The sequence below is a fragment of the Corvus kubaryi genome, unplaced genomic scaffold (genome assembly GCF_017639235.1).
Source record: "Corvus kubaryi isolate FWS band 111438036 unplaced genomic scaffold, C.kubaryi_AGA036_p1.0 42741, whole genome shotgun sequence".
Lineage (NCBI taxonomy): Eukaryota > Metazoa > Chordata > Aves > Passeriformes > Corvidae > Corvus > Corvus kubaryi.
Window position 1 is genome coordinate 20,010 of NW_024581252.1, and position 12,499 is coordinate 32,508.

Below are 12,499 nucleotides of genomic sequence, written 5' to 3' on the forward strand. Positions count from 1 at the left end.
TTTGATCCACAGGGAAGCGTTGCCGGAGCTTTCCAGGTACCCACAGTCCTAAAACTGTAGTCTCCAGTCTCAGCTGCTCCAGTAGGACAGGGCTGGTGAACCATGCTGTACTGCTGCATTTTAAATTTGAGGAGAAATGTGACTCAGCATCTGCCTGTTTAACACAAGACACAGGGAGAAGAGCACGGGGCTGATTTTGGAGCCTGGTTAAGTATCTCCAGTTAAACTTGAGGAAGGTAGGTCCTCCAGGTGCACATGCCAGACATAAAGCTGGCATCCTATGAGCTGACAAAGTGGCACCCAACCTTCAGCAAGCCTGTGCTGTCCATCAAAAAGCAAGTTTACTTGGTTCATGGATTACTGTGCAGGGTGGTTATTTGTTGACTTCAAGCAGTTGTTTGTATTGGGAATGGAAAATGAAAGTTAGAGACCTTACATGTTGGATAGGTCAGATGGTGAAAGCTAAAAGCAACAGAAGTTCCTTACAGAAAAAACCCCAACCTTAATAAGCTACTACTGTAAACAGGCTTTGTGGTTTTAAATATTCTAATTTATCATGTTCCTATTGGAACACACAAACTAACAAGATTTATTCACTTTGATAACATGCAGTGGTTTAACTGAGCATCACTTCCAAATTCTGAGGAATGACCTCTGCAGAGGAGAAATAATGACCTAGTGTTCTTCCCATGTTTCTCCATTTATAGCGTAAAACATAAGATAGGAATTGATTTCAAAGGGCATTGTGTTTTCCTGGGGTATTTGGAACATCCTTGATTTTGGCTACCATGTTCCTATACTTTGGGAAGTTGGAATGTGCTCAAAACTCAACATTTACAAGCAGCAAGCCTAATTATTAATATTACTGACTTGGAGAAAGAAGTCTTTAATCAAGACAGCTTTTCAGATGTCCTAGTTGCTTGAAGGTGAAGTGGATAATTTTTTTATGGCTAATATCTTGCTTTGGGAGATGAGCTGTCTGGAGCAAGGGTTTTGTGAGGAGGTATCTGCCTGAACCTTCCCAGGCTGTTCACAGGGGGAATTCTGCAGGCAGCGTGTTCTGCTGTTAACCATGACCAAGGGGAGTCAGAGTCAAGGGTGCGGGTCTCAGAAGCCAGCTGATCTTAGGCTTTTCATAGGAATGGTGATGTCTGATGGCTTGTTTATATAAATATAATATAAAAATATATGGGTATTTTATATATATACACTTTACATGTATTTGTAGATCTTTAAAAAAAGAGAAGGGAGAGGGTAAACTCCAGGAAGAAAGAAAAGCTATTTTATCTGAAGAGGAAAATGAAGAAGAAATTGCAGTTATTAGATTAAAAGATTTAAAGCTGCAGGTTAGAATTCTATCTCCTACCATCCACAGAGCACAGGTGTCATACTAGGACAATGACAGACAAAATTTCCCACCTAAATGAGATTATCATGTGGATTTATGGGTGAGGTATATGTCAGGATCTGTAATACAGAGGTCTGTTTTTAAAATTTATCTTCTTGTCCATTTTCTTCTTAACTGCAATATCTGTAATTTAATTTGACCCCGTGTTCTGTAGACAGAGTAAGTAAAACTAGTCTCCGTTCTTAATAGTGTTTTTTCTTTACTCCTGTAGAGTTTTTTGCTCCATAAGGAGCTACTGAGACTATAGGAGGGTTGGTAAAACCTTGGTTTGCATTTGTTTGATAATCATCAACTTTCCTGTGCATGTGTGCAAGTTCATGCTTAGGAAGGTGGATTTTTGGGAATTTTTTACCAGAATGTTCCCTGTGGGGTAATGCCAGCAAGGTTTTTAATTGGAACCCTGGATTTGAGGATCCCTCTGCTGCACCTGCTACTCTCTGCAGTGATTTTAATAACCTCTCCTGAAGGGCAAGCTCCTTGTTTTGCACTCCTCCCATTCATTTGAAAGGCAAGGTTGCTTTCCCAGGGTGCTTGCCAGAGGTCTGGTGAGTAATGGATTTTTGCATCAGGGAAGTCCTTGTGTGGCACTTTCCTGGTTGACCTCTAGCTCTGGGAGAGCGTGTTCCAGGAGCTTCACTGGATATGCCTGCAGCTCTAGAGGGGGCTCAGGTATGGGAGCAAAGACAAGGGCTTGGGGGACTGCATTTCCTTACTCTGGTTGAGTGTGAATTTTATTCCTCTCTAAAGTTAAATGGACTTAAATGCTCTGTCCCTGTTGGATGTTAAATGGGAAAAGGCAGTAGAATCAGGGATAAGAAAATACAACGTTTTAGGCACTGGAAAGTTTTGTAAGGCTTTAAAGACTTTTTTTTTTTAATGTATACCCACTGTATTTTGAGAAGGCAGATACACAGTGTATATATATAAACATCAAATAATTAGTGAGAAATGTGAACGGAAAAAGTCATCTGTATTTCAGCAGGGCTGAATCTGTGTCTCGTATTGAAAAACTTAACAGCATTGTTAGGTTAATATGTGGTGACTGTACCTGGTACTGCTTGGGGTTCTGATAGGAAACGGTTCAGATCTTTAGAGTTTGTTTCCCAACTGGTAGGGTGGCTTTAGCCAGCAAGAAAACAGGGATTTAGTCTAATGCCATAATCTGAGTATGCTTCTTTAATGGGCCCAAGGTCTTGTTTTTGGAGTTACCTTACTCTGTGGCAATATGAATTACACGAAAAAAATAGTGTGTATATTAACTGCATGCACTTTTTGTATGGTAGGTCTCGTTAATAAAGCCCAGGGAAGAGAACAATTAACTTTTTATTAATGCAGAGGGAAATGGGGGCTCGTGAGGATCCTGTCCTCAGTGGGAGCTGTGTGGCTGCTCTTAATTGAACTGAGAACTTAATTAAGACAGATTATATGGAAAGGACCAAGCCCTGATAAAATGGGAGAATCACTTTTGCCTGGTAGCCATCGTTTTTAAAAAGCAGGAATTCAGTCAGTGGAAAATAACCTTCGGAGTGTGACCAAGGTGCTGGGTGATGCGGAGCCAGCAGAAGTAGCTGGATGTGTGGAGTCAGGGAGGCTGACTCCATCCTCTGCCTCAGCCCTCGGCATTCACTGTGATGTTCTGTGTCCTTTGCTGCCCTGAGCAAATAAAATCTCCTATTTTTGGTTCTAGACTCACTTAAAAATTCATGGCAAGTAAATACAAGCAGCTTACTTTGCCTGAAGTGATAGTTTCTCTGGGTTTGCTGCGGAATGATGGGTTTTTATAACTTTTAGGTTATGTGATATGGTCCTGTTTGTTTTGTGATAGTGAAGGTTGTATAAGGGTACCTTTATGACCTTAGACCACGCGTTCTGATACGTTATGTTAGTAAAATCTGAAATAAAAATGTTTTAATGAGGAATTTAAGTATGTCATGTGAGAGAAGTACTATTTAGAGGACAGCAGAAGTGTTTGGACACTGATAATGGTCTCTATGCCTTTCTGTTTATCAGTGAGTATCTCCTTTCTAAAGATGGCTTAATGTGGCTTCTTATTTTAAAGTAGATCTGGTTTTGTTTGCTCTAAGCAGCATTTTGTAGGAGAAGTTGCAGAGGATGCCTGTGCTCTGCCTTGGGCAAAGGATGGTTTGCAACCATATTCAAAGAACAGGCATTGGTGCTATTGGGCATTTGAATCGAGCAGCTGAACAGGGAAAGCTTCGGATATTACACCCGGTTATGTTTGTATTTGTGCACTTTGTTTATCTGAAACAAAGCTCAGTATTAGGCACCACTGGTTACTGCCAGCTGGGCCCTCACTCCCTGCTCACAGCTGTGTGTTCAGCACCGGGGCCTGCAGAGAATGGCTAATTAGAAAACCAGGCAGAACAAAGCCCACACAGTGGGGCTGGCACAATAGCATTCCTGTCTCACATTGGTCAAAAGATGGATTTTATTTCTTTTTTCCTCCCCCCTCGCTCCTATAGTACAGCACAGATCAATAAGTGCTTCTTCTCCCTATGCAAGCACAGAGTCCTGTACTATTTCTCCCAAAGGACATGAATTTGCACGGAACTTACATGGAAACAAGCGGAGACCTGACAGGGTTGGGCGCCGTGTTCTAATTAGAGGTCCTTTAAGTTTTTCATACATTAGAATGCATTGTTTATTATTTTTTAAAATAACTTCGGTGAAAATGATAGATAATATAGGCATTAGGTGATACTTGCATTATTTATTATTTTTTTAAACCATTTAAGTGACAATTTGAGTTAGTTATAATATATGTATTAGGTGATACTTTATTATGAATGTATGTAAAGCTGTAACTGGAGGAAACACAAAATTGATCTAGAAAATGTCGTTCACAATTCAGTTCAGAATGTGAATGTGCTGTCTTAGCTTTGCCAGGCCCACACTACTTTTAGTGCATGTGATGTACATGAGCTCTGTGAGCGTCTGATCTAATTCTTTATTAGAATTCCTGCTGGAAGTTTTGCTGTGAAGTTCATCGAGGTTTGGGGATTACATTTCCTTAAGGTTTGATTGCTGGTTTGGAAGGGAAAAGCCAGATCTCTGTTTCTAAGTCACTGCTAGGTTTGTCAAGTAGGCAGTGCAGCCTCAACGAGGCAATGTTGTCCCTTGGCTGTGCTAGGATTTAGAAAGAAAAGCCCTTGCCTCTGTTTAAAGAAAAACTGAAAATTACTTACATTTAGGGGTGATGGAAAGGATTAGGTGCTTTCTTCTAGCCACTGAAAGAGAGAACCATTTGAACAAGTGTGTCTTAATGATGTGTATGTTAAGCTTGAATTAACTTCTCAGTTCTGTGCTTGGTTCAAGTTCGAACCAGAATTTGAGGAAGGCTCAAAGCAGCTCATCATGTAACAAACTCCCTCCCCCGATTTTTTTAGACTTCCAAAATTCCAAAAAGGTAATTTCCTTTCCTTGTGTTATAAGAAAATCATCCTGAGTTGACAGGAAACCTGAAAATTCTTTGAAGTGGGCAAAAGGAGGTCGCTGTGCTGCAAGCGAGGAGCTGCGAAGTGGTGCCCGATCAGGGAATGTTGATTTTAATGAGGGCAGCTCTAATGACTCATCCTGACTCAGTGCCTTTTCATACAGAGCGTAATTAGATCGCCAGGGCAGAATGTGCTGGAGGTCAAAAGTGTAAGTGGATTTAAGGGGAAGCAAGGGGTGAGTTCATGGGGGATGAGCTTGGGTGTCTGTGAGGGTTTTTAGTGGGTGGCCGTTCACTGAGGCTGCTGTGGGGGCTGTTTGGGCTACTACGGCCCTAGAGAGTGGAAAGGTGGCAAAGTGGCTGAAGGCTGCTGAAACGGTAGGCAAACGAAATTGTCCTGTGGCATCAGTGTGTGTTTTCTAATGTTCAGGTTCTGTGAGCATTGCTCCAAGCCTCTCTTTTGTGAGCATTAGGACTGTCCATGTAAGAATTAAAGGACGTACATAGACGTAGTCATGGCGCTGTTGAAGTGTTCAGTCCCTTTCAGGGATGTGCCAAGAGCACAGCCTGCTCTTTATCTGCTGTGGGTATCACGACTATACCTTGTATACTACACAAAGAACAGGCAAAGTACAAGAAAATATTGAGGCGTCGTGCCATGGCCTGGCTAATTGTACCAGGTCATTCAGATTGGTCTTAAAATCCAAGGCCTGGGAATGCCACTCTCTTGGATTCAGTTTCACTTGATGTTCTGTTTAGAAATTCTGTGCTAAAAAGCTGTCACAGAAATAATTATAATTAAGTTTAAGGAACCTGAGAATAATGGACTCATCCAGATCACAAACTCCGGGAGCTCTACGAGGAGGCAGTGAAAGTTCCCTGTTTTCCGTTGCCTAATTTTTACCCAACTCCCTACATTTTTAGTGATCCCATTTAATCAAGGCTATGTTATGCCAGGAATGACACAGATGTTTGCAGGAAGAACCCTCGTTGTTACAAGTCTGTAGTTGATTTTCTGCAGCCCGTGCACTGTAGTGATGTCCAAGCACCCCACTGGGGGAGCAGATTGGAAAGGGGCTGCAGGTCAGAAGGCAGGTAAGTAATTCCTCTTGCTAACAGCACCATGTAAAGCATAAGTAAAATCTGGGGTAGGAAAGAACCTTTCAGTTGATGTGAAAATACAGCAAGGTGAGATCAGACTCTCTGCGTTTTCCTGAGGTTGGCACTGGGCAGTTTTAACCCTGTCTGAGGAATTAATTACAGTCTTTCTAATTTAGCGCTCTAAAAGAAACTCAAAAGACAAGATCAGCTTCCTCTGCTTCTGCTTTGGCCAGGTATCATTCAGCTCTGATCTGGATATTAAGGTTCTGTTGATACAAACTATCATGTTTTGTATTCCAGTTATTTTTAAAATACAATCCCGTTTAATATGACAAACAAATCCCATGTTTTGAGCCTGATGGCAGGATCTTGTCTTGCCTGTCAAGATTTTAAATTCGCCTTTGTCCATGTTATGTCCCACTGAAGCAGTGGGATTACCTTCAAAGGGAAGGATTAAAGAGGCTTGGCTATGAAACCACAATAATAACACAGGGCAGGTTGCTTTGCTGTTGCACAACAAAGCACAAAAGTCTGTAGGTGATATAGTGAAGTTCCTTTTTTTTTTTTTTTGTGTTCCTCTACATAAAATTCTACGTACTTAGCAGCTATATTTTATACATAAGGATTTTTGAATGCTGTTTTAGAAATTCCATTATAAGGAAATATTTATATCTCCTCCATGCTTACATAATGAAGTACAATTGTTACTGTGTGAATACATCAGGTCTGTGAAGTCTCACAGAATTTCTCATTAAGCACAGAGGAGCAGTGGGCCTTGGGAGCTGGCCTTGGGAGCCAGCTCTCAGCGAGAACAGACTCATCTCCAGTAGCAGAAACCATGTGTCTGGCCAAGGAGGAGTAGTCACAGGTAGGACCTTCTGATGCCAGGATGATCCAGGATTATTCTCCATCACTTTCCAGGGATCAAGTTGAGGCTGAATAGCCCATTCCGTGGATTCTCCTCTATAAAAACACAAGTGGCACTGGCTAGTCACCCCGTTTCCCCAACCACTCCACACCAGTTTCCAGACACCTGGCATTTCTGGGTGCATCCTGTCATATAAGTAGTCTATTTAGTCCAGTTTATTTAGTCTTTCCCTCTGGTCTGAGGGCCTGGGATTGCGAAAGGCCATACCAATCAAGTCTAAAATGAAGAAAGCAGGAAGCACCTTGAGCTTTTTGGCACCAGGTCCCTTGTCCTGTTGAGATTTGACTTTCCAAACCCCGTCCCTGCAAGCTCAGGCAATGTGTGGATAGTCTGCCTCTCCCTGTTTCTGACTCATATGTGCTTTTTCTTTTTAAATCTGAGTCTTACCCAGGAGTCTTTTTTTATCTTCCCTGCTACCTTTGCTAGCTTCCTGCTCATCAGCATGGACCATGCTTGAGCTTGGAGGAAGTGGTGCTGGAACATCAACCAGCTCTCCTGAGCCTGTCTTTCTAGATCTGTCCCCTGTGGTATTCTTCCAAGCAGGTCTCTGAAGAGGCTGGAATTGGCTCTCTTGAAGCCCAGGAGATGCTGCTGTTGTCTGCCATGTTGCCTCAGTATCCTGAACTCCATCTCGTGGTCACTGCAGGCAAGGCGGCCTGGACCTTTGCATCCCAGACAAGGTCTGCCACGTTTGTATATTTGAGAGCCAGCACAAATATCTTGTTTGTGGCTTCCTGAGCGCCTGTATCAGGGAGGTGTCATCAAGAAGGCACTCTGGAAACCTCCAGGAATCTGCCCCTCTGGCTGGGTGAGTGCCCTGTGAAGACCAGGGCCTGTGAATTTTGGGCTTTTCAGAATGGTTTGTCCTAGAGCCCACAAAAAGTTCTCTCTTTAGCTTTAAATAGCTTATGGGAAGTACTTCAAGATGTAACTAGTTGAAGCACTACAGTGACCATAATATAATGACATTTGCAGTATGCCTTAGGTCCTGAAGTAAGATTCAAGGATGAGCTTTAAATAAATCACAAAACCACTTGGAAACTTTTGTGTCAGAAGTTCAGCCCCTAATAAATGATTCAGCTTCGAGGCGGGTCACAGCTGCTTCCCCTCCTTTGCTTGCTCCCTCTCTCTTCACATGAATAAAAAAACGGAAAAGAGTGCACTGGAAAAGGACGAACTGTGGATTTTAAAGAAAATGGAAATCTTTTTTGCTTTATTCCAGAGGGCAGTGCACAACCCCCAGTGCCACGTGCTAGATTTTGTGCTCGGATACGATAGCGCGGCATTACTCCATTACTGTCTGCCCTCCTATTTATTACCAGGACAAGAGGCGCATTGTGAGCACGGCTCTTCATTTTCTCTTTGCTCATTTCCTATTGCTTTACGGGTGTTGAGCAGGCTTGTGCTTAAATATGACAAGACCAGAATTAAACCGTATCCCGAGAAACAGAAGATACTCTTCATCTGACTGGTATGCCAGCGGTAGGATTTTTTTGTTTTTGTTTCCATTGCCAGCAGTTGTGTTAGGAAAAACCCAGAATTTAAATCTATGCTTTAAAAAGTAAAGGGTACATTTTCTTTACTCCTTGAGCAGTAGAAACTGACAGTGTTTATGGAAGCCCTGGCTTCTTTCAAGTTGTTTATTCTTTTTATATAAATGAAAACAAAGCAAGGCTTTTGAAGCTTTCCTAAAGGTTGGCAATGATGCAGCTGAGTCCCAGGCTTTGTTCATGCTTCTCCTGTGCAGGGCTTCCAAGCTGATACTCTGAGATGGATCTATTTATGCTGTGCTGGGTTAAAATGCAGCCTGTTAAGTTGTGAATGGATGTCAACTGATCAATTAAGGAGGGACAAGTTGTCTTAAGCCACTGGCAGTTAATACTGAAGCTAAACCAACACGGAAGGGTTTTGCTGTTCGTGGCCTGTGCCCTGGATTCTGAATCATCAGCCATTGTTCTTGGTGTGTTCATTGTTCTAGAATGTTTGGGATTTGTGAAACTTGGCTTCTGAAGCAACAAAGTTACCGACAACTGCCCTTTCGAAGCAGTCTTTCCTTATTGTTCCTGTGCTTGACCTCTGCAGTGCTCAATGTCAACTTTGCTTCCCACAGGATCTCCAGGCGTGGGTGAACGGTGCTCACGAGAACGGTTTTGTCCTCGTCTCCTTCGGCGCTGGAGTGAAATACCTGTCGGAAGACATCGCCAATAAGTTGGCACATGCCCTGGCCAGGCTGCCCCAGAGGGTTATCTGGAGGTAAGGGCAGTTTTGGAGGAACTTGGCATGGGTTGGTGCATGCTTGTTTCCTGCTGGAGTTGCAGAAGCTGGAATTGAGATTACCTAGGTGGCACAGATGATATGACACTCCTGAAAAACTCTCGGCATGAAAATATTGCAATATTCTGGTAACAAGGAGAAGCAGTTATTGTTGTGGCAGAATAAGGCACGGGTTACACTCCTAGGCTGAGTTTATATCCTTGGAAGGATTGGGGACAGTGAAAACAGGCTAAGATTATAACATTTAGGACATACTGTCCCTATTTTGGATGAAGAAACTACCCCAGGGCTCAAGAATGAATCCTGATGATGAAAATCTTCCATTTTCTGTCGTCTTCCCCCTTTTTCTCTTTTTTAGGCCCCTTTTCTTCTTTTATGTGTAAGCACAGGCTTTCATTACTGATTTTCCCATTTGCTTGTCCTTCTGTGAGAAACTGAAGGAAGAGAAATTTTCAGGATTCAGAATCAGTAAAAAGCATTCTCAGTTCTAAAAATGTCTTGAGTGGTGCTCTCAACTCCCTGTAAAAATCCAAAAACTGTTTAGTCAGCTCTGCTTCACGTTAAGTATTGCTGATATAATTTGCTGGAGTCCATGTGAACCACTTTTTTCCAGATAATCAGTGTCTTATATTTCATGTGGGTGTCTCAAAACCCTGCCACGCTCTTGGAGTTGTATTAACAGTCTTGGTGGCCTGTTCCCCACCATGTCCTCCCTGCTGTGTGTAGTTCAAAGAGCAAACCCCACTAATGAACAGGAAAATGGGATTTTTCCAGGCTTTGGCACTGAAGCTGTTCTGAAGGTTGCATCAGTTTTTGTTTGGGATAGGTACTGTTTTCTTATGAGCCCCACAACAGTGCTTGGCTTCTAATTAGTAATCCCAATTTATCTTACTGCTTTTCTTCTCTCCTTTTGTTGTTTTCCCTGGAATATTTATCTTTAGGAAGCATCCCCTTTTTGTAGTAAATAAATGGAGAGGATTTTTCTTGAGGATAGTTTTTTTTTTTTTTTAATGCCAACCCAACAATTTCATTTGAAGCCTTCTGTTAAAATTTAGGTATTTGTTCATCAGTCAGATGTAACTTGGAGTTTTTTGGGGATGTGGGGTTTGATTTTGTTCCTCAGATCAAGGACCTGTGTGTTGGACAGAAATGTGGTGAGTACTGCTTGGCGGTCTTATGTCACAATGCTAAATCCAGGGATTATTGTAGCTCTTTGTGCCCATCTGGTTAGGGAGGACAAACCAGTAACACAGTTATCTGCTTTTATGTAACTTAGCATGAGTATCTTAGTCTTTTTTCAACATACAGAGAAGTATAAGCCAGTTGTAACGATGTATGTCTTGCTTAATTGGAAATGTGTAGGTGATTCTTTCTGAAGATAGAGTTTCAATGCTCTCTAATGAACCAAACAGTACTGCCCTTTAGTAGTCATTTTGGAGGGTTTGGTAACTGTTTCCATTTGATGTTACTGGTTTAGGTTTTCAGGAAACAAACCCAGGAATTTAGGCAACAATACCAAGCTGATCGAATGGTTACCACAAAATGACCTCCTTGGTGAGTATGTGTTTCCATTCTTTAGTGCTTATTCTCACTTGAGTTCAGTTTGTTCTTTCAAAAGTATTCTACTGAATTAGCAGTTATTATAAAGCTAGGATAACTTCTGTCATGGAAGTCACGGGGCAAGAATATTAAATTAGGATCTGAAGACAGAATTGAACACCTCTCTGTTAATTGTCTTTCTCTGATAAGAATGTCATGTTTTCCTCAAGTTCAAACACTGTTCAAGGAGGAGTCATGAAACTGAGCTATGTTCACATAGCATCAGAATAAGCTTTAGGAGTCTGTAAATACTGTTTTATACAGCTACTTTTGTCCAAGAAAGCTCTACCAGAACTTGGGCGCGTGTTGCAAGCTGATAATCTTTCTGTTGAACTGAGGTGCTCCAGGTTCTCAGGGGGGGATGAAACCTGATATTTTATTTTTCTTCTCCTTCCCTGTCAAAGGGTACCTGAGCCCCTTGCAGATCTGAGAGGCCACAGAATGTTTGACTGTTTCTGGGAGACCTGGATGATAATGTGTTCCCAAAACAGCTCTGATGGGAGCTGATGAGTGCATTAAGCATCTGTGTGTGTGCGCGGGTGAGCTGGAGAATTTCCCATAACATAGTGGTTAGGCAGACGACTCCTAAAGCAGGTAGATTTGTTTTGGTTACAGGATTGCTCTGAGGCAGGCTGCTTTTTCCATTACATGAGGCTGTTGCTCTGATTGTCATGTCTTACTAACCTCAAGTAAGGCATGTGAAGCTTTAGGGGAGGGTGTGACATCAGTTGTCCTGCCATTTAAAAAGTTGTATTTCGTACAAAACCATGCTCCCCCTCACTCACGTGTACTGCTAAACCTGCTGGAGTCACCACCTGCAGCTACTCGGGAGTAGGCAATGCATATTAATCACTCCATTAATCATTTTACACGACTCATACACAGGAGAATTTTCTTTGCTTTGGCTGCTCCCTCTCAGTGTATATAAGGAAATGATTTAATGCATGAGGAATTTCAGCAGAGTGGGTTTAGGGAGAGCTTCAGAACAAGCTGCAGTCACTTTTACCTGCCCGAGTTGCAGCCATAGAAACATAGTGATAAAGTTGTACCTGGGTGCTTCAGTAACTTAATATAGAGGAGATAGAAGTGCATTTTGTAACCTTCATGCCTCTTGTGGTTCCAGGTCACTCTAACATTAAAGCATTCCTCAGTCACGGAGGCTTGAACAGCATTTTTGAAACCATGTACCATGGGGTCCCGGTGGTGGGCATTCCCCTCTTTGGAGACCACTACGATACCATGACCCGTGTGCAGGCCAAAGGCATGGGAATACTGCTGAACTGGAAGACCATGACTGAGAGCGAACTGTATGAAGCCCTAGTAAAAGTTATTAATGATCCCAGGTATGGAATGCGCGATTGTTTGTGCATTAAATGTGGGTACGAAACCTTTGTGCGGTGGAAACGACCTGCGTTTCGTTATTTGTGTCTACAGCTGAGGCAAGTCTGGATGTTTGTCCCATTTCCCAAGATTACCCAATGGCTGAAGTTTCTGTATGGGTGCTGGGCTCATTGCTCAGCACCAGAACTGAGTTGTCTCACTTGCTCTTTATAGTATTTGCCGTATGGAGGGCACAGAGGTTATGGAGACAAACCTGTCCTGACTTACTCCATGTTGCAGACCTTTGTGTCTGTCTTGATTACTCCACATGAGCAGTCTGGCTGTTGTGCTACCTGCAGGGCCTGGAGCAAGATACATGTACTTAGTTTGGGTTGTAGCTAAAATGGGGAGGTAT

At 42.4% G+C, this 12,499-nt stretch overlaps 1 protein-coding gene across 3 annotated transcripts in view; it reads left to right on the forward strand.

The window, feature by feature from the left end:
* Nucleotides 1–12,459, forward strand: part of LOC121672216 (2-hydroxyacylsphingosine 1-beta-galactosyltransferase-like) — a 32,227-nt gene extending 19,768 nt beyond the window's left edge. For 2 of the 3 annotated variants that reach the window (XM_042044792.1, XM_042044791.1), the window contains exons 3-5: nucleotides 9,002–9,144; nucleotides 10,643–10,719; nucleotides 11,888–12,457. In XM_042044792.1, coding sequence (XP_041900726.1) covers nucleotides 9,002–9,144; nucleotides 10,643–10,719; nucleotides 11,888–12,318 — 651 coding nt within the window. In that variant the 3' untranslated portion in view covers nucleotides 12,319–12,457. Of the gene's footprint in view, nucleotides 1–9,001; nucleotides 9,145–10,642; nucleotides 10,720–11,887 lie in introns of all 3 variants that reach the window. The other variant, XM_042044790.1, reaches the window with a different exon arrangement.
* The last annotated feature ends 40 nt before the right edge of the window (nucleotides 12,460–12,499 follow it).